Raw genomic sequence first — 13,575 nt, forward strand, 5'->3', positions numbered from 1 at the left:
TTAAAAACATTTCTATATAAGAGAATAGCTGCTTTAATCTCTCTTTTTTTATTGCTTCTGGCTCTGACCTGCAGTGGGTGCATTGGGTGATTTGAAGAATCCCACGACGCCTTTAGCATGCAGGCCGGCCGAGCGCAGCAGCACAGCTTTGGTGCGGGAGTTCCTCCAGCACACCACAGGGAAGCGGTTGTGCCGGTAGCAGCGGCAGATGCGCTGGATGGTAGAATCGGGGATGCTCTGAGGCACGATCAGTAACCCTGGATAACTGAAACACACAAACAGACAGGCAATGATATTTGGGTATAACTGTTATGCTAATGATATGGTTTAGCATTGTTTGAATTTTTGTTTCGGAGAACTCACCTTCGGCAGACTGTGTACATCCGGTTGACGGTGGCGATCCGGAAGGGTTCGTTTTTAGAGCGTGTCAGGCTGTTGCTGAGCGTTCCCAGTCCCAGCCGCTGGTAGTCCCGACAGCAGGCCCGCTCGACCACATTACTCATGGTCTGCCGGTCTGACGAGCGGATGGTGGAGGAGAGCGTCAGCGAACTCTGGTCCGGTTCTTCAGACACTGCTCAATCAGAGAAGTTGCATTATATTATATTATATTATATTATATAATCACATATTAGCCATCGCAAACATCAGTCTATCAGTTGTAAATGTATGTGTTTTTGCGTTTTTCTTACCAGAGATCTCATCCTCATCCATCTCTGACTGCAAACTGCTGCGGTTTTCCCAGGTCGGGGGAGAATACTTCTTTCGGGTTACATATTGACGCCCAATGGTCCTCTTCGCGGTTTTAACCAGGTTTTTAGACAGCGTTCTAGAAGAAACAGCAGCTCAAACATTTTAATCACTTAAAAAAATCAGATTTAAGTCATGTTTAGGACTTTTTAGAGAGAGACAAATTCTTAATTGTTACATTTGTATATACACATACGTTATTTCTTTAAAAAAAAAAAAAAGTATATATATTCATACACTTTTTAGATTTAAAGACAAAAATATATACATAGAAACATTTGTACATAAATATTTAAATATATAATAATAATCTCAACTTGAATATTCGGGACAAATATAAAAATAATTTAAAGAAATTTAATAAAGTGTTTTATAATAAAACATTTCACATATACCAAAGTGAATCATGTTTGTGTATAAATATCAAGCACTTTCCAAGCCTAGAGCGAAGACTTGCCATTTAAATACATAACATGTCTGAGCTGTTGTCATGGTGAATTTTTAAAAAATGTTCAAAGCTGCTCAAAAGTGTTTGGAGATGATCGGCCCTGCCCTCAAGAGCGTCGTAGAACTGAACCGCATATGAGTTTGCCATGACACCCATTTGCTGCTAATGCAGGATCTCAACGCAAGAGCCTTGCAATTTCCACTGCTGAATAATTCATGGCTTGCCACATGCTATTTCTTATCCTCTCTCTCTCTCTCGGTTTTTAACCAGTGCTACTGGGACACATGATCCAAACAGGAAGAGGCTGGATCGAGAAAGAAGTTGCAAGTGTGAGTGAGAGAAAGAGGGTGGAAATACAGAAATGGTCTACTGAGAGCCGTGTCTCACAAACTCTGACAAACACATCTGCACATTTAAAGGGGAAGATCCCTCCCCCTAGACCAGCATCCAACCAGTTCTTACTTTAGCGACTGGTTCTTGTCCTTGGTCTTGTGCTCCACCACCAGCTTTGCAGACTGACCCACGGTGAAGGCAAACGTGCCCTGGACGTGCTGTGGGTATCTGAGCTTATGCATGTGCTTCCTGAACACTTCTGCGAGATCTGATGCCACCTCCTCATCAAAGCCGATCTTCATCAGCTACAAGAGAGAACTAAATTTAATAACTGGTAAAGAGTAAAGGCTTGATCAATGCTTCTAAACCACAAATAAAAATATTTTAATAAAATAAAATAAAATATTTGCAAGCATTTCTTTTGCACCAAAACCCATCTCACCAAGTCAAATAGAGTTTTTTTTTTTTTTTTGGAATCCAAACAATCCTTAATATCCAAAAAATAAAAACCTTTAAAAAAATTTTAATTCATTAATTCATTAACTTATAATGAAATTAATAATAAATACATAATTAAATGAATGGAAAGCGTTCTTGTGCTTTATGTATCGTGAGTAATGGAGCAACAGGAAACAAAGAAAGATCAGACGACCCAATACCTGAAAGGTGCAGGAACGCAGCTGGAGAACCTCCTGGAAGAACTGATCCATGGGAAGATTAACAGAGATCCGCTTCTCTTTCGTGAGGGAAGCGATGGGGAAGGAGCGGGTGACCACTTGCTCTCCAACTGCACAATACAAACATGCATGGCAAAATTTATCGCACCTACAAAAAGGCTTTTTGTGTAAAAGGCACATTGATTTTCATTTTCAATTTCAAAGCGTGAGCACAGAGTCAAGCTAGTGAGAAAATTGCTTCAGACAAGCAGGAAATTTCTATAATTCATGACCACCAGCATCCCAGAGACTTTACTAAAGTGAGCTGCTCTGAACTAATTATGAAAATCGACCCCAGTGTGAAGCTCGACTTAACCAATAGGAGCGTACCGAGAGGGTCGGTGGGCGTGCCCTTGAAGATGAGGCGGTAGGTAGTGAGGTAGATGGCTCCCTCGGCAGGTAACAGAGGCGGACCACCCATCGCGCCAATGGCTTCCTCTCGGCCGTCTGCTATGAGGTGCACCCGCATGCCGTCCATCACAAACTCCTCACCGGGGAGCAGCGTTGGTCTCAAAAGCTTGGGCTGGAGTCAGAGAGACCGAAAGAGAAAAATAAAGAGGAAACAGGGAGACAGGGAAGTCAGTATATCTCATGTGTGAGTTGCTCAAGTATGAAATTCATACCACACTTCATTGCAAACATGCAGAATGCTTCAAGAGATCAAGAACTTGAGGAATTGATCATTCAAATCATAAAAACACACAGCAAAGGTGCATTTCCTCTCGGTCAGTTTGACATTTCTTGAGCATATAAAGACACTTTTAATCTAATGAACCAAATTCAACAGAAAGCTTCAGGTCAACATGAAACTGAATTTGCAATGTGATTTATTTCAGAGTAAAACAGGATATTCAATCACGTGTGACTGATTTTATCCATTGGGAACTGATTAGATCATGAAATGTGGGTGTTACATAAGAGATCACAAAGGTTATGCTTCGTTATCAAATTTATTATTATTTTCTATCATTGCAAATTATATGAACAAAAACTGGATACAAATTGCTTAATTTACCTAATTTACTTTACTTACCCAATTTTTTTTTAATAAAATTACCTATTTTTAATTATATTACTTTTTATAAATTACTATTTTATTTTAAATTAAATTACCATTATCTTTTAAACTTATTTTTTACTTAAATTGCCCATTTTGTATTTAATTGCTTAGTTTTTAAATTACAATATTTTAGAAAGACTGCATTAACAAAACAGTATATATAAACAGTATGTAATATTTTGACAAAAGATTATAAAATACAAACATTTTATATAACGTGCACTGAAGAATCATGCACAACAGGACAGTTTACATGCATTACTAAGTAAATAAGGTCGATTTTGATTTGATGTTGACTTGAAGCATGGGATACTTGGATAAGTGTATTTATCATTTGGATGTAAAAAATTCTATCTCACAGTTCTTCGAATTCAATTTCATATGTCCAGAAATGCCAGAAGCAACATTTTCATCTGGGAAAAATAGCCTGTTTATTCCACTGAGCATTTTTTCCCCAAATAAACAAATGCATTATGAGTCAAAAAAACAGTGAAGCCAGGCCAATTTCTCCATCTAGACCCAAATATTCTCTAGACGCTTATGAAAGAGCAAGTTTGATCACATCCAGTGCTGAGATTCTAAATGATTTACAGATCTCATGAGCATCTACCTCAATGAACAAAAATGTTCTCCCCTACTGTTCAATAAAAAGATGTGTAATACCACTTTTGTTTTCTTAATACTACCCTACATCTTATTCCATTCATGTAAATTCTATTATATCCAATCTACATAATTTTGTCTATTTCTGTTTATTTATATATCTGTGTGTTGTTGTCTCTGTACTGGAAGCTTCTGTCACCAGAACAAATTCCTTGTATGTGCAAACATACTTGGCAATAAAGCTCTTTCTGATTCTGATCTATTGTCATCCAGAGAAATGTGTCCTTGTAACAGGAAGTGATCTAGAGTCAATCTGTCTAGCGCTGTACAGCAGGTGGGCTCCATTCACACTCCCTCGGTTGAGTTCTTGGGAAAGTGTTCAATGTTGGTGTCCCATGACAGCACTGGTTGCTAGGCACTGAGTGATGAAAGATGCATGACTGCTTCTCCAGTACAGAGTACTTTTCTGTAGAACTCAGTGGAGTGAAAATACAGTTTTGCTATTCCATGAGAAGTCAAAAAACACTGCAAGGTATTTACAACACTTCACTGCATCGTTCTGCCATTGTGCTTAAATTAATAGCTCAAGATGTGTAAACTTGCTCATGTTGTTCCAAACCCATATGACTTTCTTTCTTCCATAGAAAACAAAAGTAGTAGTTTAGCAGGTGTTCTTTTCTATACAATGGTGAATACATAATATCAATAAATAAGCAATAATGAGATAAATAAAATGAAGTCAACCAGATTTTTGAACGTTGTGTTTGTGAGTAGATGAAGATAATTTACCATACAATGAAGGTGAAAGAAAGAAAGAAAGAAATAAAGAGCGAAAGAAAAAGAAAGAAAGAAAGAAATACCATGGTAAAATAAAATAAAAGGTGAAAAATAAAATAAAATTAAATAATAAAATTAATTTAATTTAATTTAATTAAATACGTTTGGAAGGAGATGAGCATGAGTAAATAAATATAACTAATTTTAGGGTGAACTAATAATTTTAGGGTGAAGATAATTTTTAATTTAATTAAGGTCAATAAAAAATAAATGATTTCAGTAATTATAAAAGAATTAAAAGACAGTCAAACATATCTGGAATGATATGTGAGTAAATAAATAAAATAAAATAAAATTGAATAAAATAAAATTGAATAAAATAAAATAAATGACATAAGTGTGAGGTAAATTAAGATAATTTTTGTTTTAGGGTGAACTATCCCTTTAAGACTGCAATGAGGTTGTATAAAGGAACAAGTGGATTGTGTAATACAACAGAAATGTCTTCGATGTCAAAACATATTAAATAAACCATGAAGGCTTTGCTAGGATGTTATGATAATATTGTACAAAGATCCTTGATAAAATCAAAGCTTTGTGTTAAAGGAAAGCACAGCAGAACGTCAGACTAAAGTGTGCTCAAAACAGCAGGCCAATAAGACCAGCATGCATCACTCAGGCCACGGTCAGTGAGGCAGTGCGGTCACGCAAACGTACCTGCCGTGGCACTCTGACTCATGGGTGGAGGGGTTGAAGTGGGATGTGAGTGGATCTGCCTGGTTTTCTACACTGCATTTCCTGCCCAGCAGAACATAAAACAATGAGTTGGTTACCTTTTGGATGGGCGGCAGTCGCTTGCTCTCCCTGTGAACCGCGTCCAATGTCTCAATGTGCATCTGAACGATGTCTAAAAGAGAAAAACAACAGCATACTAACATTTAATAAACTGTAATTAAAAGAAAGACTAATTGAGCAATATTCAGACACATTCTGATGGCTTCACAGTCAAATCTCTTTTACCTGGTATCATTATGTGAAGGGCCTTCAGGTGTTCATTGGTCACGCCGCTCTCGTTGCACACTTTGTCAACAAAACGGTTGATGAACCGAATGACAGCGTTCGCAACATCCGAGCTCTCGGCATCCTCAAAGCCGCTCTCTGTGTCGTAGCTTTCTGCCATGCTGCCCGCAATACTGGACAAACAAAAAACTAAATTAGTGGTCTTTTTTTTTAATGTAATTTTTCTTGATTTTACTTTACTTTTTTATTTTATTATGTTATTTTATTTGTAAGTTTTTGTGCTCACACACAGCAGCACATACCTGTTAGTGATGTAGCTGTTGCTGGCGCTCTCCACGTCTCCCAGGCCGGTGTTGCGGAGCAGGCGGTTCTTGCTGGTGTCGAGCGGCAGCAGCAGGTAACTCATGCGGTTGGCATAGTGGATGGCCTGACTGAAAACCGTGCTCTCTTCCTTCTGAACGCGCTCCTGCTGCTGCTCTTTGCTCAGCGTGGGCCACAGGCGGCTCTGCTCAGACGCCAACTCCAGGGCGCTCAGCCGCTTCTGACCACCAACGCCCTCCCCATCCTGAAAGAAGCAAAGGTCAAAGGTCAAATGCAAGAGGTAGCAGCAAAAAATAAACAAACAAATAAATATTTTATACATTCTTTTTTTTTTTTCTTTTTTTTTACATCAAACAAATAACATACTGTTCAAAACATACTCTGTTCAAAAGTTTGGGGCAGATAAGATGTTTTAGAAAGAAGTCTCTTATGTTCATCATAGCTGCACTTATTCAATCAAAAATACAGTAAAAACAGTAATATTGTGAAATATTATTACAATTTAACTGTTTTCTATTTTAATATATTTTAAATGATGTCAAAGCTGAATTTTCAGCATCATTACTCCAGTGTTCAGTGTCACATGATCCTTCAGAAATCATTCTAATATGCTGATTTGCTGCTCGAGAAACATTTCTTATTATTGTATTGTAAGTTAAAAATCATTTATTTGAAATATGAATTTTCTGTAACATTATAAATGTCTGTCACTTTTGATCAATTTAATCCTTGCTGAATAAATCTTACCGAACTTTTGAATGATAGTGTAAAGTTTATTAAAATTTAAGGTAATATTTTAAAATAACTTTAATGAAAAACATGAATAAAATAAAATAAAATTAAATTAAATTAAATTAAATAAAATTATACAGGGCTGGACGTGTCTCCCTCCTCATCGTTCTCCAGGTACAGGGCCCGGATGTGTTTCTGAACATCACTGTAAAACATGGCCTCCCAGAACTGCATGTTTGTCCACACCATGTGCTCCTGAACGCAGCTGTAAGCGAACTGAGTGATGCCTCCACCCAGTTTCTGAAACACACACAAAACAGATGCTGTAAACTCACATGCTCAAGTCAGAGAAAAATCCACCTTTTATCCAGCACTTTTATTAGAACAGACATGCATTCATCACTCATAATTTAACTTCTCATTAAATAAAATTAAATAAAATTAAATAAAATTAAATAAAATTAAATTAAATTAAATTAAATTAAAACTTACAGGGCTGGACGTGTCTCCCTCCTCATCGTTCTCCAGGTACAGGGCCCGGATGTGTTTCTGAACATCACTGTAAAACATGGCCTCCCAGAACTGCATGTTTGTCCACACCATGTGCTCCTGAACGCAGCTGTAAGCGAACTGAGTGATGCCTCCACCCAGTTTCTGAAACACACACAAAACAGATGCTGTAAACTCACATGCTCAAGTCAGAGAAAAATCCACCTTTTATCCAGCACTTTTATTAGAACAGACATGCATTCATCACTCATAATTTAACTTCTCAAATCGGTAAAATATGTCCACTTAGCCAGTCATTATCACAAAATATGATGGGAACATTATCTCACTTATTATATGGCTATCTACCAAATAAATAAATAAATGTACATGAAATATTTATTTGAATTGAAATTATTTTATTTAAGCTCCAATTAGCTTAAAGCTAAGCAACAACCCCAATACTGCAACATAATAACATTTTATTTATATGTGTGTGTGTGTGTGTGTGTGTGTGTGTTTTTTACATAATTAATCTGCAATCCAAGCTACTTTTTCTATGAACTAGTTAGTTAACATATTTAGTTGCAATAACAAATTCTCCTCTATTTGAGGTTCTCTCTCTTCTTCATCTTCTTGTCTCTTACTGATTCCCCGTTCTTCTAGGAAATGCTGCTGATGTCTTACTTTAACTTACCTCTTGCGCTTCTAGAAAAACAAAATATAGTACACCTACAAATACTCATTCACATCTTCACTCACCCGACAGAAGGCGGTGACCAATGGCAGCAGTGCAGAAGCAATACCATGTTCATCCATATGTGAGCAGTCCTGAAGATAAAAATAGAAGCGGATTTCATACACAGACATCAAAACATTTGAATAACACAATTTATGGAGGTAAATGATGATAACATAATCAACAACAATCATAGACGAAACCAAAACAACATATTTTCCCCTTCCTTATTGCAGCACTACAATCCGAGAAACACCGGTAAACACTCGGTATCTGATTCCTTGAAAGAAAACATTCCTGTGTTTTACCTGCAGGGTGCAGTTCATCATGCGGATGATGTAGTCAAACTGTTGGTCGTCTAGAACGGCCCTGTTCTGCAGCACGTGCAGGTTGAGCTCCTGGGTCAGACAGACCCGCGCCGCCCGACCTTTCAGAGCCCGTAACACTGCCGGCATTAACTGCAGACACACACAAGTTAACACACTCATATACACAAAAATAGACTAATCTGAGATCATAAATGCTTTAGCAGAAACAGACACCATAGATCTGGGTTATGTTTAACAGAAAAGCATAAAATGAGAGGTTCGTACCTTCTTGGCTTCCAGCATCTTGTTGTCAAATATATATGTGATGCAGTTCCTGACCACCTCTAACCTCCTGGCGCTGTTGGCCAGAACATTCCCGTTTCTGTCCACTATGTCAGCTAGAAGCCAGAGATCAAAACATGAAGATTGTGAAGATCAGCACAAAGCTGTGCACACATCGGTTTGAGTATGACGAGTTTATTTGAATGTTATATTTGAGCACTGGAGGTGATGTTTGCTACCCAGTGGAGGTCCGGATGGGACCATGCTCTTCAGTTCGGCCTTGACCACAGGCGGGGCGGTTTTGAGTTTTGCTGTTGCGTGGTCTATAAAGAGCTGCACGGAGACCTCGTCCAGGTGCGGGAAAGAGGTCTGTGGGAGCCGGGGCTGTGCGTTTTCAACTGTTCTCTGAACTCGGTGCATGCTTACTGCTGGGTATGGGTTTTCCTGTGAAAAAAAAAAAAAAAGAAAAGAAAAGTTTGTGTTTAGAGACAAAATTACAATCACAATAATGGAAAATCGGGATGCACAGATATTTGCATACATTTTCTTGTATTATTAATACAAGAAAACTATAATGTACTATAATATAATTTAATATATGCATTGATATTTTTTAAATAATAGCGCTTAATATCAAATAAGTTTAGAGCAAAACATTAAAATTTTAAAACAATCAGTGCAAATGTTGCAAATAAATTTAGGCATCACAACATTGTAATCTACCATTGGAAAATTAATTTTTCTTTTGAGATTTGCTAAAAATTACATGAGTTTGTGTTTAGAGACAAAATTACAATCACAATAATGGAAAATCGGGATGCACAGATATTTGCATACATTTTCTTGTATTATTAATACAAGAAAACTATAATGTACTATAATATAATTTAATATATGCATTGATATTTTTTAAATAATAGCGCTTAATATCAAATAAGTTTAGAGCAAAACATTAAAATTTTAAAACAATCAGTGCAAATGTTGCAAATAAATTTAGGCATCACAACATTGTAATCTACCATTGGAAAATTAATTTTTCTTTTGAGATTTGCTAAAAATTACATGAAACTATTAAATTATTATTGTTTTCCGAGATTAACATTACAGGAATAGTCTACACAACAACGAAAATTCGGTCATTATTTTCTCGCCCACATGTCCTTCCAAACCCGTTTGACTTTATTTTTTCTGCAGAAAATAATAGTAGATGATCTGAAGAATGTTGATTGGTTTCAGTTCCAATTGACTTCTATTGTATTTCTAGCCATAAAATAGAAGTCAATGGGAACCAAAACTCTTCAAAATGTCTTATTTTGTGTTTCACAGAAGCAAGCAAGCCATACATGTTTGGAACAACATGAGTAAATGATGACCGATTTTTATTTTTGGGTGAACTATCCCTTTAAGTGAGAGTTAGACAACAGGAAAAAAAAAACTGATTAATAACCTAAATTGTACTGATATATAGCGCTGATATCACTAACTGCAAATATTCTTTATTTCAGTTCAAAATAAACGTATGCGTGAAAATAACAATAAAAAGTGCCAGGATCTGCACTTGTATTTTAAATACCCCTTTTTAGCCTCAATTTTGATGTGGAAAGGTTTTATTTTTAATGATGTGACAACATATCATGTGACACAGCAGATAAGACACATGAATTAAACATACATTTTTGAAAAGGTGATCTGCCAGCTCCTTAATATGCTTCATCACTTTATGAGGATCTCCTGTCTCCTTTTGAATGCGCTCCACCTGATTGGCTATGAGCTACGGTGAACAGAAATAAGAGAGATAAGACCAGAAAGCTTGAAAAACACAAAAAAGAAGGCATCCTTCTCAATGTTCTATTGGCTGTCAGCTATATCCATCCTACACTGGTGACTTACATCATCAAACAGGTCTGTGGCTCGGTATGGATGACCCCGCTCAGATACGAACCCAGCAAATGCCATGCCGTCCAGCACCTTCATCAGGAAGTCATCCTCAGCTAGTGCTCTCTGCCCCAAAAATGCAGCCTTGAGAGAAAACAACCAGCTTTATAAGTCTGTTTATGAGCATAATTTCAGCATTTGTGTCTGAAATTGAATTTTAGGGCTCCTTAGTACCTTATGGAAGCATATGGCGGGCTCAGGGTGGATTCGAATTATATGCAGACACCATCGATAGCCCTGAAGCAGATGCGCGAAGAGCCACAGGAAGACAGCACGGATCTCCTTGTCCTACAGCGCACACAAAACAACCACACTCTCGTAAAACATTCACTTCCTACAATGTCACGTCCACCAGGGTCAATTAAAAAAACATTTACATTTCTAGATGTGATGTCAGACGCGGGCGATTACTCAAAGGAGGAGGAAAAGCATATTTATACATGAGATTTACAAAGAATTTTACCTGAATTTTAAGTGTGGATGGTTGAACGGAAGGTGGAGGAAACGCATGATCAGCCACTTCCAGCTCTGGATCAAGAACCTTCATCACACAAAACATATATACATATTAAGATTACAGTACTTGATTGCCAGCTATATACATCTAGTCACTGATGCCGACAAATTTTCTTTTCTAGGAAAATTATCCAAGTAATCAATACAAATAATGACGAATGCAAATATTTGCTCGGACATCAATTCTTGATGAAAAACACATGAAATGAACTTTGGTCATATCTGGCTTCCGATACGATTATTTTGTTGCAAGTCAGAATTATTTTCAAAAACATGCTGAAGGAACAAAGGTAAATGTTTCATTTGAGTATTATTTATATAGTATTATAGTATTAATTAATGTTTTTAATTAGCTCATATTTTTTAGTTTTCATTTAAACTTTTAGATTTTAGCAATTTTGTTATGTGCTTTAACATTTGTTTTTGTTTTTTAATATTTCTATTTAGAATTAGAATTTAGAATATTAAACTATTTAGAATATTTTAATTTATTTGGTAACACTTTACAATAAGGTTGCATTAGTTAATGTACTGTATTAACTAACATAAACCATGAACAATACTTTCATTACAGTATTGATTAATCTTTGTTAATGTTAGTTAATGAAAATACAGTCCCTCATTGATAGTTCATGTTAATTCACAGTGCATTAACTAATGTTAACAAGCACAAATTTTGATTTTAATAATGCATTAGTAAATGTTTAAAATAACATGACTAAAATGAATAAATGCTGTAGAAGTATTGATCATGCTTAATTCATGTTAACTAAAGTAGTTAGCTAATGAACCTTATTGTAAAGTGTTGCCATTTATTTTTATTTCAATTTTAGCAATTAATTTTAAAATATTTTTTTTGGTTTTTCATCTAATATTTTATTAATTAACAAAAACAAACCATTTTTAATAGTTTTATTTTAATTCCTTTGGTTAACAATAACACACTGTCTGGATGTGGTGGATTTTCATATTTTGAATACAATATGAACGCAATTCATTTTTATACTATTATTATAATTGAAAATTATCGTTATAGTCCAATATTTAATTCTGTAATGAATGCACTGAATTTTCATTGGTGCATCACACATTTTTACACCCCAACTAGCAATGCCACCATTTTAAGCCTCAAGTCATAAATCAGTTTAACGTGATCCGCAACACTTTAAAACACAATGTTCATTGTGTCCGTGACATGACAAAGCAATAAATCACACATCTTTCTTGTTAATCTGAGTTTTTGTCAAGCCACAAAAACCATTGTTAATTTTTTGGTTTGGTTTCGCTACATTTTTGTATTTAAACATTAAATATGTTCTGACTGACTGCGCTTGTCACTTCGTGCAGTAAATTGCTTTCAGTGACAACAGAAAAATATGTGTAAAAGGTGCACATGTCTTTATTACTGCGATCAATCTCAAATTCCCACAAAAACATATCTGAATCTGGCTCGTCTGCGCACACGAGCGCTTCTGTAATTACAGAAAGCTGCCACCCGGAGCTGGAGCTAATAACACAACTCACTTAGCTAATTGAAAAGGTTCAGGATTAGGCACAGGACATAAACTAAAGACGGCAGTTGCCTACACAACTATCGGAAGCATCTTTAACCTTTGGATAAAGAGCACTGAGGATCAGGAAAGAGAAAACGAAGAAACGCCACATTTTCCAGGCAATTAAACAGATGAATTGGGTTTATTACTGAGGCATGGCCATTTGTTTTCTCAGCCATGATAATCATCTCTCTCCCTGAGGGTACGCGGTTATGTGAGCCCTGCTCGCTCAAACATGCATATGCAACCTCAACCTCTGCCACTTCTGCCGGGATGGTCTGTCTTCCTTGGCGCTACAGACGTTCATTATAGAGAGACAGCAGTGTCTGTGGGACTCTGGGCTTGTTTCCAGGAGGGCAAAATGTGAATGCGACACAGATGGACCTTTCTGTGCCAATTTAGATCTAATCTAAACAAACACAGACAGACAACCGGACACTTTTAGGTATGAGCACAGAACGGAAAACCCTATTCACTGTCATTTTCCTGAAAAGAAAAAAAAAACTTCCTTGCAGAAAAGATCTAGGCATGAATGTGACTCATACATCATTCTGTAAATGTAAAAGAAAGTTTGCAAATTGTTAACATTAAACTGGAATAAATGTGATAATCCTACTTGGAATTGTTTATTTGTCAAAGCCTGAATAAAAGTGTTTTGAAGGGAAAAATTAAGAGAAAAATTTAATTGTAAATCAGCTGATATAACGAATAAAATAACAACAAAAAAATGGTACTGATTAGCCATACACAAATGAGCTGAATCATCACTGAACTGACTTTAGCTGGAGAAATTACTCTTTTTTTATATTACTGACTAGGCTTGCCGCGATAGACGGTGTTGACGGTGATACCGGTGAATTTAGTTTCGAAACTAGATGCAAAAGCTTTTTACTTTATTTAAACTGTCATTTATTTATTTTATTTTTATTCGTTTTGCTAATAAACGTTCTACGTTTCTTATTTATTTGGTTATATATTATACATGTTTACTTATTT

At 36.2% G+C, this 13,575-nt stretch overlaps 1 protein-coding gene across 3 annotated transcripts in view; it reads right to left on the reverse strand.

Moving 5' to 3' along the window:
* Positions 1-13,575, reverse strand: part of LOC107656285 (myotubularin-related protein 5-like) — a 66,138-nt gene that overhangs the window by 8,923 nt on the left and 43,640 nt on the right. For all 3 annotated transcript variants that reach the window (XM_016444048.1, XM_016444047.1, XM_016444045.1), the window contains 18 exons: positions 10,974-11,051; positions 10,685-10,798; positions 10,466-10,594; positions 10,248-10,346; positions 8,815-9,019; positions 8,579-8,691; positions 8,294-8,443; positions 8,009-8,077; positions 7,250-7,411; positions 6,007-6,269; positions 5,705-5,877; positions 5,518-5,591; positions 2,575-2,767; positions 2,188-2,315; positions 1,658-1,833; positions 690-826; positions 364-571; positions 69-265 (listed from right to left, as the gene is read on the reverse strand). In XM_016444048.1, coding sequence (XP_016299534.1) covers positions 69-265; positions 364-571; positions 690-826; positions 1,658-1,833; positions 2,188-2,315; positions 2,575-2,767; positions 5,518-5,591; positions 5,705-5,877; positions 6,007-6,269; positions 7,250-7,411; positions 8,009-8,077; positions 8,294-8,443; positions 8,579-8,691; positions 8,815-9,019; positions 10,248-10,346; positions 10,466-10,594; positions 10,685-10,798; positions 10,974-11,051 — 2,668 coding nt within the window. The remainder of the gene's footprint in view (positions 1-68; positions 266-363; positions 572-689; positions 827-1,657; positions 1,834-2,187; positions 2,316-2,574; positions 2,768-5,517; positions 5,592-5,704; positions 5,878-6,006; positions 6,270-7,249; positions 7,412-8,008; positions 8,078-8,293; positions 8,444-8,578; positions 8,692-8,814; positions 9,020-10,247; positions 10,347-10,465; positions 10,595-10,684; positions 10,799-10,973; positions 11,052-13,575) is intronic.

This window comes from Sinocyclocheilus anshuiensis, unplaced genomic scaffold, assembly GCF_001515605.1.
Source record: "Sinocyclocheilus anshuiensis isolate Anshui unplaced genomic scaffold, SAMN03320099.WGS_v1.1 scaffold183, whole genome shotgun sequence".
Classification (NCBI taxonomy): domain Eukaryota; kingdom Metazoa; phylum Chordata; class Actinopteri; order Cypriniformes; family Cyprinidae; genus Sinocyclocheilus; species Sinocyclocheilus anshuiensis.